Source organism: Andrographis paniculata, unplaced genomic scaffold (assembly GCF_009805555.1).
Source record: "Andrographis paniculata isolate CXL003 unplaced genomic scaffold, ASM980555v1 Contig22END, whole genome shotgun sequence".
Classification (NCBI taxonomy): Eukaryota; Viridiplantae; Streptophyta; class Magnoliopsida; order Lamiales; family Acanthaceae; genus Andrographis; species Andrographis paniculata.
In genome coordinates, this window is record NW_026137513.1 from 2,069,982 (window position 1) to 2,084,317 (window position 14,336).

Here is a 14,336-nt window from a genome sequence, read left to right on the forward strand (position 1 = left end):
CGTATGAAATTTTCTCTCGACGTAGGATTAACAATCTTGCCTATCTCCCACTGTGGTCGCCAATTTGTTGATGCCGATTTTAACAATAAAAAGTAAAACCCGAAAATAGAAATTATCTTCGAATTTGATAAAAATAAATGCCTGAGTTTAAGAATCCCTAGACACCGTACGATACATAAGCAAAATAGGAAAAATATATACTACAGACTGTAAAAGTAAAGTGGTGATCCTCAAAAGAAATTCACTGAATTTGATATCGATTGAAGATGCTCGTATAGGTCGTGAAAAGACCTATTTAAAACCCATGTCAACCGCCACATCTAGGTCGTGCCTCTATATCCGCTCGCCAGTTATAACTTCCTCCAACCGTCTTAGAACTGTCTTTCACCCGACCTGCATATCTACTACTATGTCTTCCCTTGCCCGTTTTCCACTTGCCCGACCTCCGTATTGGTCATCTCACCCTTTCTTCACCCGACTTCCTTTTGCCCAACCTCCATGCCAACCGACCGAAATACCTACCATCTCCCTTGTCAAACCTTTTCTTATCTGACCTCTGTACTCACCGATCTCACAGGTCTCTCCCGAAACAATCCATTTCTTAATAACGTTTGGGCCCATTTTAGGGTCCTACCGCCATCAACAGGCCCATTGAACTATACACCAGTCCGCAACTCAACTTATAGGTTCATTCTCGAAAACCCTGCACATTGATTTTTCCTTACTCAACAATGATTATATTGAAAACATGGTTGTGAACATGGCCTAGAACATGGCTGTGTTGAGAACATGGGCGGGAACATAGCCTAGAACATGGGCAGGAACATGGACAGGAACATGGTTGTGTTCTTAACACGTGTAGGAATACGATCGTGTTCAGAAGTACAGGGTAATCAACACGGTCGTGTTCAAGCCAACACGGTCGTGTTCAAGCCCAGTCAACCAACTTGGGACTAAAATTGATAAATTTTCATTTGAATTGGACCAAAATTGATAATTTGTTTTGAATGAGACCAAAATTGATAATTATGATATTAAATGAGACCAAAAAATAATTTTTGCTCAATTTAAAAGAAGAGTTAGTTATCTATATTACATAGGAATGCATGGATGAAGTATACAATACAATAGTCAATTACTAGCAAACTTAGTCTAGAAACGGGTCATTTGGGCCTGATAGTCAAGGCCCATATTATAATTGGGCCGAACAAAAAACAATTAAAAAATATAATATTTATTGGGCCGGCCCAATTATTATTAATATGGTACCTATGAAAATCCTTCTATAATTTAACATAAAAACATAGCGAGAAAATCCATTTATCTCGTCCCCCTCTCTCTCTCAGGAATCCTCTCTGGCCAGCGGCGAAACCCTCAGATCGGTGAGGGAAGGATCTTCTCGTTCCTCGATTTCCATCCGTCAAAGTAATTCGTGTTGCCGTTAATTTTCGCTATGTCTCAGGTGATTTTTGTTCATCTCTTCTTTTATTGGTTTATTATTATTATTATTATTTTCGCCTTATCTGTGTCGAATTTTAGATCGTGTTGAACTGTTTATGCATCCTGTGGCGTTACCAATCGCTTGAAGATTTTTAAGTCGTTGGACGTTAGGGTTTACCCGGTTGTACTTCCTTTGTTTTTCTTTGTGTGTTGGTGATGTTACGGCGAGCACTGTGGTGAATGTAGAAGTTTCTTTTTTTTTTTTTTCCTAATAATTTTGCTTTTGTAAATATCAGGTTGATAACAGAAATTCTTCGGCAGCTAAACGTGCCCGTACTGATGGTATGGCTTTCCTTGCTTTAATTTGCTAAGTTTCGGTTTATGGGTGGGTTTGTCGTCATATCTTTTGTGTATTTCTGGAAGTTAAAACATTTTTTGACGGCGGTGTTTTGGATTATGTATATTTTTTAAGTATTATTGAACCAATTTGAGATGAATTAGGAATAGGAAGTGCTATGCATACTTAAATAGGATTTTGATTCTAATTCCTAACTACTTGTTGGGCTTGTCTTATTCGCAAGCAAGTTTTTCTGCACACTATCTGCCTGAGGGTGGAGGACGTTGATTCTTATCTGTTATGTTAGTGAAGTTCATGGTCGCGTCATGATTGATCGTTGTTTGCATACATATGAAGTTTCAATTTTCATTTTTTCAACGATAACTGTAGTATTTCATGGGGGTTTGTTCCTGTAAAGTTTTATCCAGGTTTTTATTATTTCAACTATGCTTTGCTTGAAAAAAAATATACACTTTTTCCTTCACAAAATATCACATCAAACACTATTTCAATAAAAAAAACCCAAACTTCCAAATTCAATCCAGACTGAGAAGAAACATAAATTGTTACGCTTATAACCATAAATTTGGTATGGTGAAATAATGCAATTAATGTTTCAAGACATAAACTGTTAATAACATGATGGAGAGTGATATAAATGGAAAGTTATTGATACAGCCTCTGTTCCATTTATAGGGAGGCATGCTTTCGAAGGCGATAATTATAATGATTTTTTACCAGGGTTTGTTTATTTTATTTAAACAAAAAGGAATATTAGCAGTCTTTTATTTGTCTTTTGTTTGACTCCCTCCCGCTTGCAGTCTCTGCCTTCAGGCCACCTGTTTTATTTGTATCTTCTGCCTCTTCTCGCATATATGTGTCTTATGTATATTAAAAATATATTAATTCCTAGTAGCACGCCCCACGCACCATATGCCATGGAATGACAAAGGCCTTGCATCAAGTTGCGCCAAGTGCCATTTACAACTACAATGATGGAGATATAGAATTTATGTTAAGTTGTGTGACTAAAGTACACCAAAGTAACATGCAAAGATTATAATTTACTGTTCTTTTGTGAGAATATACTAAATGAATCCTACAAAAGTTTTCTTGTGTGGAAAATTTATTATAGGTTATTGTATATATAATTTTAAAGTGATACTTGGCATGCTATGATAAATTCTATTCTATCATGTTAGGTAAATGTGGCTATTATATATTCTATTGCATCATGTTAGGTAACATGTGATTCTATAATTATTTTCCTTTCTATTACTGAAAAAATGTAGAATTCCTTTTATGTTTCTTGTATATGTTGTACTGCATTGATCATCAATCTTTCTTATTCCAAGTGCCTCAACTATAAGTTTATACATAATATATTAAAGTGTATATGCTAAAGTAATAGTATTTGTTTGTAGTTTGTACGTATATTACATGTGCCGGTTATGTTGCCATGTGATCATCAACTAAGGCGCTAGCCATGCCTGATTTAAGTTTACCATGTACTACTTCGTTGAATTATTTCAATAGGAAACAAATTGCAACTTCTGTTTTTGTTTATATTTATTTTCCTTCATATCTTTTACATATAATCAGATTTAAAGTTTCTTCTCCTTTTCATTTCTCTTAGAAGTTCACTTTTTTCTACTATCCGTTCTTTTCCTAATTGTAGTCACATTAGAGGTTTCTTCAGGGTTCTGTGTAGTTAATTGAGCCTGATGATTTTACTTTGTAGGAGGACGCAGGGAAGATGACTGGACCTGCCCTAGCTGTGGCAATGTGAACTTCTCATTTAGGACGACCTGTAACATGCGAAACTGCACTCAACCAAGGCCTGCTCATCACAACACTGTAAGAGTTTGAGCTATCTCACAGTTAGTCAGTGAGGTTTTATACATAAAAAGATGGCTTTGTTTGGTTATGTTCTCTCAGCTTTTTTCCCAACCATTTTCAAAGTGCAATCCACTTATAATCTTCTGTATCTATCTCTTCTTAATAAACAAAAATATATTTATATACTCCTACATTTAAAGCTCTCCATATTTTGATAAAATTCATCTATGTTAATCATGTATATATATACATTTTATATATTTGTATTATATAAAACTTTATTATAAAATAATATTCAAATTGAATATATTCCATTAATATATAGTTTTTAAAAGACTTAACATATATTTTAAATTCATTTTTATTATATATATATCACAACATATATAAATATCAGTTAAATAAATTTCGTCCAACCGAACTTCCAACACATTCAACCATCAACCAAACAAACTGTCTTTAGTGAGAATTAAAAAATGGGGATTCGGTGGCGTTGCCTAGTGATGCATAATTGTATATCATCTCCATGATTCAGTGAGGGTTTGCACTTGAAAATATAACATCTTTTATCTGGACTAGTAGAGTAATATGCTTGTCTTCATTGAGATATGGCATTTCCTCAGTGATTCCAAATGATATGTATGGTGCTACTAGACATTGAATATTGCATCAAATTCACGAATAAGCTACTATAGCATATAGTTTGTTGCTAATAAGCTAATAATTTCCTTCATCAAAGTAGTATAAAATATCTGCATGATGAAGTTTGTTGCTTTTTAGATTTCACGTTTGTCTGTTGACAAGAATATCACACTGATTTGATTTAATTTTAATTACAATGGTTTCTTGTCATTATGATAAATTTTAAGTGGGTTTACTGTATTTGCTAACTTGAGTTTTCCTCTATATTTCAGAAACCTGCTGTTAGACCTATGGAAGCACAAGGCTTCTCTCCTGCAGCTCCTTATGTAGGTTCTGGTGCACCCTCCTCAATGTATATGGGTTTACCTCCTTATGGATCTTCACTATTTGGAGGGACATCTATCGCCCCATATGATATGCCATTCTCAGGGGGCTCTGCATATCATTACAATTATGGAAGCCGTCTCTCTGGGGGAAGTCCATATCGCCCCTTGCATTTTTCTGGGCCCCCTCCATATGGAGGTGGATCAATGATGGGTACTGGTATATTCTCTCCCATAATATTTTCTTTAGTTCAACTTATCAGATGCAACTGCCCTTCTGATTTTGTAGCATGAAATACCATCTCCGTAATGCATGAAGTCTTTTTTTTGCTGCACTGTTTTCATATGCATTTGTTAACTCAGTTGAGTGTCCTTGTACTATTTACTCTTTGCAGGTGGAATCTATGGCATGCCACCTCTCATGGATCGATATGGTCTGGGCTTGCCTATGAGCCCCACCATGGTAAATATTGAATGTTAAGATTTGATGAACTTACAATACAACTAATTCAATTGTGTCTGCAAGCTTTATCATGTGGTGTCAATCATCTCTCGATAGTTCGTAAAGTACTGGATATCCAATATGAACTTTTTAATATAATATTTGTTGAGTTATAAATTTGCACTTCCAATGCTATTGCTTATAACTGTAATAGATTTAATTATACATTGTTTCATGATTATGCGGACAGTTTGGTTTTCTCTAGTTTAGGATAATGAAACAATATTGTGGCTTATTTGTCTTGATAATATAGTATATTATTTCCTAAAATTTACATGCTTTGCTTTTACATGATAATGAAAGTTGCTCTTATATGTGAGAAATAAGTATGTAGCTTATTGATTGACAACTATATGGTTGTAACCGCTTGCAGGGTCCAAGACCTGGTTTTTTGCCCGAGGACAAATCTCTGAAGAAAGCTGGTGGTAGTTAATTCCTCATGAATCCTTAGTTTCATGAATTAATACATTTTTGGTTTTGCTTTAACAATTTTGTTTCTAATTTTATTGTCAGATGCAACTCGTGACAATGACTGGACATGCCCCAAATGTGGAAATGTCAATTTTTCATTTAGAACGGTTTGCAACATGAGGAAGTGCAACACACCTAAGCCTGGATCTCAGGTATATGACCAAATTTTCACATTTTAGTGTGGTCATGAATTGAACTGTATACTGTCATATCCCGCTAATGTTAGGGAATTTTATTGTTATTGCCAATTTATTAATCAATTTGTTTCAACTTGCTAGTTTTGCATGAGTTGATTTGTAATTTCATTTCAATGCAGGGAGCTAAATCAGGCAAGAGTTCAAGTAAGTCTCTTTGACAAAAGCATTACTCTTTAATAGCACCATGGGTCTCTTAAAGTTCTTTTTTGATATTTATTTATTTTATATATGCTTACAATCTTGTCATTTAGAACCAGACATGCCAGATGGAAGCTGGAAGTGTGAGAAATGCAACAATATAAATTATCCTTTTAGGACCAAGTGCAACAGACAGAACTGTGGTGCTGAGAAACCTATTGACTTAAAAAAATCTCCATCTGCTGCTGACGAGGATGATCAGGTCTGTTGTGCATTGTATTTAATTTGTGTGACACCTTTTTTGAAATTGACAATTTCTTCTGGCCTACTGTATTTATGTAACAAAACAAAATTTACAAATAGTTGCAATTTACGTATACACTTATTTATCATGGGAGCAAGAGCTATACTTAATGTGAGGATGATGATCATCACCATCATTATCATCGGTCAAATTATTATTTATTGCTATTGTTTCCCTATCTGGTCTTTAAAAAGTGCTTGCCTGTGGTTTTTCTTTTTCTACTTAACTTTGTGTCATCTTTTCACATACTAAATATCATTGTCTAATGTTCCAGTGAGTTCTAGGCATGTTTGAGAAGGTCCAGAGTCTTCGTCCAGCTTGCTCAATGTGGGTGTATGAAAGTCAGTCATGTCGTCATCTCCTGTTGCAGCGATTGTCAAATACACTGCTTCACTGTTTGTGTCATGTTTTTGTATTAACTCTTAACGGTATCATGTGTCTTTATCCTTGAAAATTTACATCCTGTGTCTATGAGGTTGTGCTTGCCAGACATCTAATTACTCAGTTATGTTTTAGGATCGTGTACATTTTCAAATCTCATTATGGAGGTGCGATAATGTGCAAATGGAGTTATATATTTTTCAGGTCTTTGTGTCTGGTATAACCGTCTCACTCCCAGTCACCAGACACTGGTCTCAAAATCCCAGGGATATATTTATGCATGCATTAACTACGGGTGATAAGTGTAAAATTGGTTCTGCCATTTTGGTCATTGTGGTTCTGCATTAAGTTTCTAGTTTCTCCTTGGGTGTGTTTTTGTCTTCTTGTTGAAGTGAAGTGAACACATCCAAGGCTTATTTAGAGGGATTATATGAATTGAAATGGTAGTTTTATCTTTATCTGTTTTAAGGATGAAAAAAAAAATAAAAATCATTGGACTCTTTAATCTGCCGTAAGCAAGTTAGGACTAGCATCTACAGTATTGAGACGATATATGCACATTCTTGGCAATCTGATTAGTTGCATGTTGAGATCAGACAACTTCTCCTCTTCTTTCCACAAGTTGCTTGACATTCTCAGTTTGCTAAAATTTTGGAACATGTTGATTCTCATGTTTGCCTTTTTGAAAGGTATGAATTAGTCGAGTGTCTATGATAGCCATTACTCCGAGACTGTGTTTTTAGAACAATGAACATCTCTATAACCTTGTTATTTTGTGCTGAGCTTCTTGGTAAGTAAATGCATGATTTCTCTTAATTCATATGTAATGCTGGATGGAAGATGTTTGTTTATACATTGAGTGCACAGAGGCATTGTTAAAACATGTTTTGAGATTTGGCATGAGATGGTGTTATTGTTTGATTCGATAGTGTGTTATGTGCCCGCGTTCAAACTAATTTTGTATTTACTTAGATGCGTTGGCTGGGAACGATTCATTTCATAGAATATACTTGGAACTTAGAGTATGAGGTAGGATTCTTGTTGTATTTAGGTAAAAAGGGCTTCATTGGTGCATTTTACTAATTTGAGGACTACTACTTAGCAACGTAGATTTATATTTGGAAGATACATGCCAGTTTATGTTTGATTACCGTTATTAGCTCTTCTTTTGTTTCTAAATCTATATTTTTTAGTATTTGAAAACGAAATTTTTTGGAGCTGAAAACAACTTTTACCTGTAAATTGCAGGCTTTATTTTATTTTTATATTTGTCTTCACAATGCAGTAGTGAAATTTTGTATCTTTTTTCCCACTTAAATAGCAATAAACTTGAAAATAATACAAATCATCTGTTTGTATTGCACTGCCTTGTGTAAATGACATGACCTGAAGTTGATAATAAATGAAATTAGCTATTTAATTATATGCTCCATGTTTATTTTGGTCTATAATAGGAAGGAATTGACACAATAAAATTTTAGTATAGATAATGGAAATTAAAACATAAAAGTAGACGATGTGGGTCGTGGGTGAGAATCTGGGTAGGGCCTTATATATTGTTGGGTTGGTTGGTTAGTGGGCTGTTTATCTTGTGAAAATTTTACACTATGCTTACTCTTGACACTGTTTTTGCATTACTTGATAATAAATACTAGTATTTATTTTCATTCGACACATAATTGGATTGTTTCATGACAATGAAAATAATTAGTGAATTAATAATTGTATGAAATACATCTGATACGCAATGCTAATAAAGTTAAAAGTTATGGTCTAGAATGAAGTCATTTGAACCTCTGCTTTGTTCTACTCTTTGACCACATATACGTTATTGAATACAAACAACATAAAAAGAATAAATAAATAAGAGAAGAAACATAGAACAGATGGAAGGTTTTATTTTTATTATTTTAAAGGAACCACTAATATTAAGAGCAGTAATGCAGCAGAGAGCGGGTTTGAAGAAATATCACGTCACAGCTCTTCTGTTTTATTAATAAACAAAAGTAGAGTTGAGTGTTAAAATTTAATAATAATAATCCCATCCTATCCCATAAAAGCATAGCATGGCATTGGCATTGGCATACCATATCAAAGTGTGCATAAAAGCCAAAAAGGAAGAAGAGGTCAGTTCAGCTTTCAAGGAAGGGAAAGAAGAGTAGCAACAGCAGCTTCAAAAATAACAAAAGGATAAATAAATTCAGAAAATTTAAATTAGTTTCAGTCCTTGGGAAGAGGGATCAGTTCAACAAGTTGGAATAAAAGTCAGCTTCATAGGGGGGTGGGGGTGCGGGTGCTGGTGCTGGTGCTGGTGGAGTTCTCAGAAGCTGTATTTCTTGAAAGTTGTTTGCTGCCTGAAGAAGCCGAAGATGATGATGATGATGAGCCATTGATGATTGCAGCCAAACATCCGACATCCCCATCGCATTCGCATTCAGACTCAACGGCGCCTCGGTTACTACTACTCCTCCTGCATACTCATGCATCGGAGGAGGATTGTGGTGGTGGATGGATTCCGATTCCGAACCCCACGGAGAAGAACAAGTGTTATTATTATTATTACTGCTTGACAGAAGAGAGAGAGCACGACGATAGTCCAGTGCTGCTGCTGCTGCTGCATCATCTATGTTTGATGTAGACGATATTGAGATCATCCCAGAAGATCCCTTCAATCCTGGAACTAGAACAAATTATTAACTTACTAACACAAAGTGTAAAGAGCGGTAGAAAAAACAGTACCTGGATTCAGGGCCTCGGGTGGTACATTGCTGCTCTTCGATCCCAAAAACCCGTTGGTTGGATTATCCGGCACATGGATGCCATGAGGCAGTTTCATTCCATAGCTTCCATCCACATCAGAATCGGACTTGGAAGGAAACCCTTTTGTAATGCTGAACTTAGACATCGTCCTGTTCCACATACTGCTGCCGGGATTATTGTTCCGAGAGTATATGTACGGGCCATTGTTCAACAGAAAACTCATCGGCTGTTGCCTGCCTTCTGATACAACAACAAACAGATCAGGTAACTACGTCCATCTCCCATGTTCAGATTTAATCCTCTAAGAATGGAAAGAAAAAGATACCATAGTACGGCGAGGACAGCCGAGCTGAATTGAACTGGATAGCTTCCTGTGGAGGCTTCCGGCGCCGTGCATTATGATCAGATAGCCTTCTTCTGCAACTACGCTTCTTTTCGTCGAATTCAGCCAAGCTATGGAACCTTCAAACATAGAAAGAAGTCGAATTCGTAAAAAAGGGAAATCTTCAAAACTAGCAAGCTTCAGGTACCAATTAGTTCTACCTGCTACACTGTTGGCAGAATCGACGTTCCACTCCGGCGACAACCACCTTCGGGCATTTGGAGTGGGCGTCGCAAACCCTATGCTTCCGGTGATACTCTTTCGCCGTCGAAAGATCGACATTGCAGCCCTCTACAAGGCACCGAGGTATCTGGAGATTTTGCCCGGCCGACGACTTTGTCTTCTTGGTCAAATTCGCAGATGGAGTAGGCATAACCGAAAAAGATGCAGTTTTGCCGTTGCCCCCATTCGCCGTGTTCTCGAAATACGTCCTTTTTCCGAGCTTTAGGCCAATCAACGGCTCGAGAGAGGCAACAGAAGCATCGGTAGGCTTCGAAGTCCCCGAAATCTCAGCTCCTTTCACATCCATTTTCTCAGTGAAGTTCCCTGAAAATCCATCGAATGTCATGAGCCGGAAGTTGGGAGTTTGCATCCCGTCTTTGGTCGATGAATCGGTAGAAGCTGAAATCGAGCTCTTGGCCGATGACACATGGCCTCCGTCGGAGCCGGCGCTGTTACCACCCCCTGCTGAAAGATTGAAAGATCCAGCATCAATTTCTGCATCATCAACAATCATCCAGTCCGCCAACTGCACCTTTTTGGGGCTTTCGATTGTTTTAGAACCAAAAGCAACAAAGTTGTCCCAATCCCATTTGGGGTTCCACTCCATCTCTGAAAACTGGCTCATTATATGAACACCCTCCCCCTCAATTTCTGCTACTCAGATGAACCAGACATTACTAGATCTGCCAAGAACACAAATTGGGGATTATTGATTAATCACCAAGAGAAAGCTCTAACTCAATCAGAGAAAACAAGAAACAGTAAAAGTTTTCAAAAAACCCCGAAATCAATCAATCAATCAACAAAACAACCTATTGGAATCAACAAAATCAAAGGATTAATTCATTCTTCACTTTTATTTCAGATTCTTTCTTGTTCCTGCAATTAACTTGTTCAATCTTAGAGAAGAACAAGCAACCCAATAAAGAAGTTGACCTCAATTACCATACCCCATCCATGGCAGATGATTACCTTCCTTCTTCCCTTCCTTATGTTGGTACTAAAGAGAAGAAAGTGGCGCTTTCACTTGGAGCAGATCAGATAACTGAAAATGCCTTTCTACTATTTACAGGCTACCATTTAACCATCTTTCTTCCGTGGGTAAAGTAAAGTAAAGGCACCTTTATCGCTTTCCTTTCTTATTTTACTTATTTTTTAATTCCCCACGAACTATTTTTTTTACCATTTACCAAATACCCACACTCCCGAATGATTAAAAAACAGTAAAAAAATTAAAAAAAAAAAAAAAGGAAGAAGAAGCAAGCCCTCTCAATTTTCTTTAAATAAATAAAATTAAATAAAACCCCTATATGTCACCTTCAACGGCTTTCCCACCTAACCAGAAAAGAAATACTCCATCGTCATACTGTAAAAAAAGACTCTCTCTATTGCTCCATGTCCACAAACTCAAGTAGGAGAAAGCAAGAAATAGTGATCTATGAATTCTACACTAGCTTCTTTACCCAATGTCCTTTTTACCAACAATTGCAGGCTGTTAAAACATCCCCCCAAGTTAAATATCTTTTTTCAACATCAAATGAAAAACAAGAAACTGATAAGAATTGTGGCTGATGGGGCAGTTTATGGTCCCCCATTTAGGGTTTTTTCAACTTTTTTGGAACCCCAAACAACCCAAGGTAACATGAATAAACAACCACTCATAATGTTTCCACTTCTCCCAAACAGAGAAAAACAAAAAATGCTTGAAATCAAAACCACCACTACACGACGTCGTTTCCGCCATCCCTACAGACGTCCAAAACTCCATAGACCAGAAATTAAAGCAACAAGCAGATGCAAATTTATTACTCAAACCAACAAAGAACTCGAGGTAGAAAAATTCTCAATCCGCAATCCTCAAAGCTTTAAAAAGCATTTCACGTTCCCAGATTTCAGCCATGAATCCTCCAATACCCTACCCTCACTATCATCCTTTTTCAACTTTCTTTCTTTTTTATTTTTCAAAATCAGTACCAGCTTCCCCTTTCCCAACAAAATCTGAACAATGATTGCAGGCAGCAACCACCACATCATTCAGTTTAACGATCCTGCACATGATTAAAGCACAAAACACACGCAGGCAGCCGGAAAGGCCGCAAAAAATTCCTCGATAAGGAATGAAAAAGATGGGGGAGCTGCGGCTTACCCAGTGAGCAAAAAAGTCGATGGAATCATGCGTGGAGAAAAGCGAGGGATCGAAAGGAAAGCCAAGGACGAACTATTTTACCAAATGGAGAAACTGATGAGAATGAGAGAAGAGTTCGAAGAGCAGCAATTCAATAACAACAGTGTGACCCTTATTACTTTATACTGGGGACTCCGGGTCCCGTCCCTGTGTCTGCGTCCGCAGGTCCGCGCCTGTGGCCGAGGGGAATCCGACGGCCAGGGTTCGCTGGCTCTGTGCTGTCAATGATTAGAGCCGTTGATTTGTGGGACCCGTGCTTGGTTCAGCTGGACCGGGAGTACGACCAGCTGGCTCTCCGATTGAAGATCTGGACACGTGGACGGTGGAGATTTGATGACAGTGTTGCCTGGCTACTGGCACATGACAGAAACTCGCTAGTGGAGCAGTGCGGGCGGACCTGGTCTGCGCTGAGTCGACTCGGCTTGACTCGCTATGTTTATTTTATTTATTTATTTTTAAATAAAAACTTGTTGCAAGCCATTAATTTGTTGTCGTTTTGTTCTTTGTCTTTTATTTATTAATTTATTTTATTTTGTTGGTTCTTTCAATTTTAAGTAGAGCTATTTTAATTTTTTTTTTTTTTAAGACTATAGTTAATGTATTGAATAACATAATTCAGTATACTGTATGAATTCAATATATAGTAAATCAATCTTATTTTTAAAATATTTTCAAACATCACTTTTAAATATTTTTTATTATTAAATTAATGTAGAAAAACAAATATAGAAATGATGCTTGAATATTGTCATATATTTAAATGAAAATAGAAATTTATTTATCGAAGTCTATTACTTCCTCCGTCCACGCACAAAGTAAACATTTACTTTTTGCGTGGTGTTTAAAAAATAATATTATTTTAATTATAGTGGGTAGTTAAAGGTAATGTAATGACTTTTTTGTCCTTACTTTTTTTTTATGTAAAAGTAACGATGTGATGTAAAGTAAGGGTATTTATGGAAAAAATAAGGTATTTAATAAAATATTTACTTTGTAATTGCACGTCTCAAAATAGAAATATGTATACTTTTTAGTTGGACGGAAGGAATATTAAATTAGAATGTGTATCTAACATTTATGTTTTATATGTATGTTATTGTTGAGGCAAATAAGCAATTATTGATGTATGAATGAGGAGGGTATGAAGAAAATTCCAAAATAAAAAATCATTTTCCATTCTTTTTAAAGTTTACAAAAAAAAAAAAAACATGTTAAAAATGCTACTAATTTATTGCAATTTCAACCACTTATCTACATGAAACATTAAATAATTTGTAGCAAGATGTTATGTTACCATTATTTATTTTATTTTAGTAAAAAACAAACAAAACTTAAATGGGTCCCCAATTATGTCAAGTACAATATTTAGGACACACATCCTCTTATCTTAATTTCTAATTTTGTTCCGTAAAAGAGTAATATTTATTTTTTGCACATAGACTTTTTAATATTAAGTATTATATTGGCTTATAATAGAAAATACAAAAATACCCTTATTAGATTATGTAATAAAAAAGTAATGACATTTATGTAATATATTGAAAGTTTTAAGGGTATTAATTATGTGAGGTAGATAGTAAATTACTAAATTAAAAAATAATATGTTTTTTGGACGGACAAAAATAAAAAATTATATTTTTCTTATGAAACAAAGAGAGTATAATATTTTCCGATAACAATTAAATTTTTAATTGGATAATAATATCTTCTCTCTCTCCATTTGAATATCACATTTTTTGGGGCAAAAAAAAAATTCAACTTCATATTTTTTTTAATATTATATTTAAATAATTTTACATTAAAAATATCAAATTAAAAAATTCATCTAATTGAAAATTTAAATGTTAAAAATCACAAAGTCAACTTCATAACCCATAGGCCAAAACACCTTTGTGTTTGTATTTTGTATCTGTTGAGTAAGTTGATACTCCCTCCGTTCCACAATATTACTAAATTTATTGTTATTATTATACAAAAATATTATCACATATTCCCTCCGTCCATCTTATAATGTTCTAAGTGATATTTACACGTTTTTTTAAATAATTAATTTTTTTGTTGTAAATTGATAAAATAGTCATTTATTTTGTGTATAGATATAAAAAAGATAAATAAAGTAAAGGTAAAAAGGTAAATTTTATGTATAAAAATAAAAAGAAGACAATCATTTTTGGACGTTCTATAAAGGAAAGTAGAACATTAGTTTGTGTAAA

General features: G+C 35.3%; 2 protein-coding genes across 11 annotated transcripts; one reads left to right on the forward strand and one right to left on the reverse strand.

Annotated features, from left to right (window-relative positions):
• The first annotated feature begins 1,303 nt into the window (after nucleotides 1-1,303).
• Nucleotides 1,304-6,777, forward strand: LOC127245301 (ranBP2-type zinc finger protein At1g67325). Of its 5 annotated transcripts, none has more exons than XM_051266102.1 (10): nucleotides 1,304-1,462; nucleotides 1,737-1,782; nucleotides 3,519-3,634; nucleotides 4,531-4,801; nucleotides 4,977-5,044; nucleotides 5,457-5,508; nucleotides 5,597-5,706; nucleotides 5,871-5,895; nucleotides 6,003-6,151; nucleotides 6,468-6,777. In XM_051266102.1, exons 1-10 carry the CDS (start codon nucleotides 1,454-1,456, stop codon nucleotides 6,468-6,470), a joined length of 849 nt encoding a protein of 282 aa, XP_051122059.1. In that variant the 5' UTR covers nucleotides 1,304-1,453; the 3' UTR covers nucleotides 6,471-6,777. The 5 variants fall into 5 exon arrangements, with proteins under 5 accessions (XP_051122059.1, XP_051122061.1, XP_051122060.1 ...); XM_051266104.1 differs by having other exon boundaries at nucleotides 6,009-6,151; XM_051266103.1 differs by having other exon boundaries at nucleotides 5,457-5,505.
• A 1,900-nt stretch (nucleotides 6,778-8,677) lies between these two features.
• Nucleotides 8,678-12,523, reverse strand: LOC127245300 (squamosa promoter-binding-like protein 3). 6 transcript variants are annotated; one of them, XM_051266100.1, is made up of 5 exons: nucleotides 12,085-12,523; nucleotides 9,878-10,621; nucleotides 9,660-9,796; nucleotides 9,314-9,571; nucleotides 8,678-9,254 (listed from the first exon to the last, which is right to left on the reverse strand). In XM_051266100.1, the coding sequence occupies exons 2-5, from the start codon at nucleotides 10,561-10,563 to the stop codon at nucleotides 8,815-8,817; spliced, it is 1,521 nt and encodes a 506-aa protein (XP_051122057.1). In that variant the 5' UTR covers nucleotides 10,564-10,621; nucleotides 12,085-12,523; the 3' UTR covers nucleotides 8,678-8,814. The 6 variants fall into 6 exon arrangements, with proteins under 6 accessions (XP_051122057.1, XP_051122054.1, XP_051122055.1 ...); XM_051266097.1 differs by having other exon boundaries at nucleotides 9,314-9,574; nucleotides 10,911-12,521; XM_051266098.1 differs by having other exon boundaries at nucleotides 9,314-9,574; nucleotides 10,889-12,521.
• Nucleotides 12,524-14,336: the final 1,813 nt, after the last annotated feature.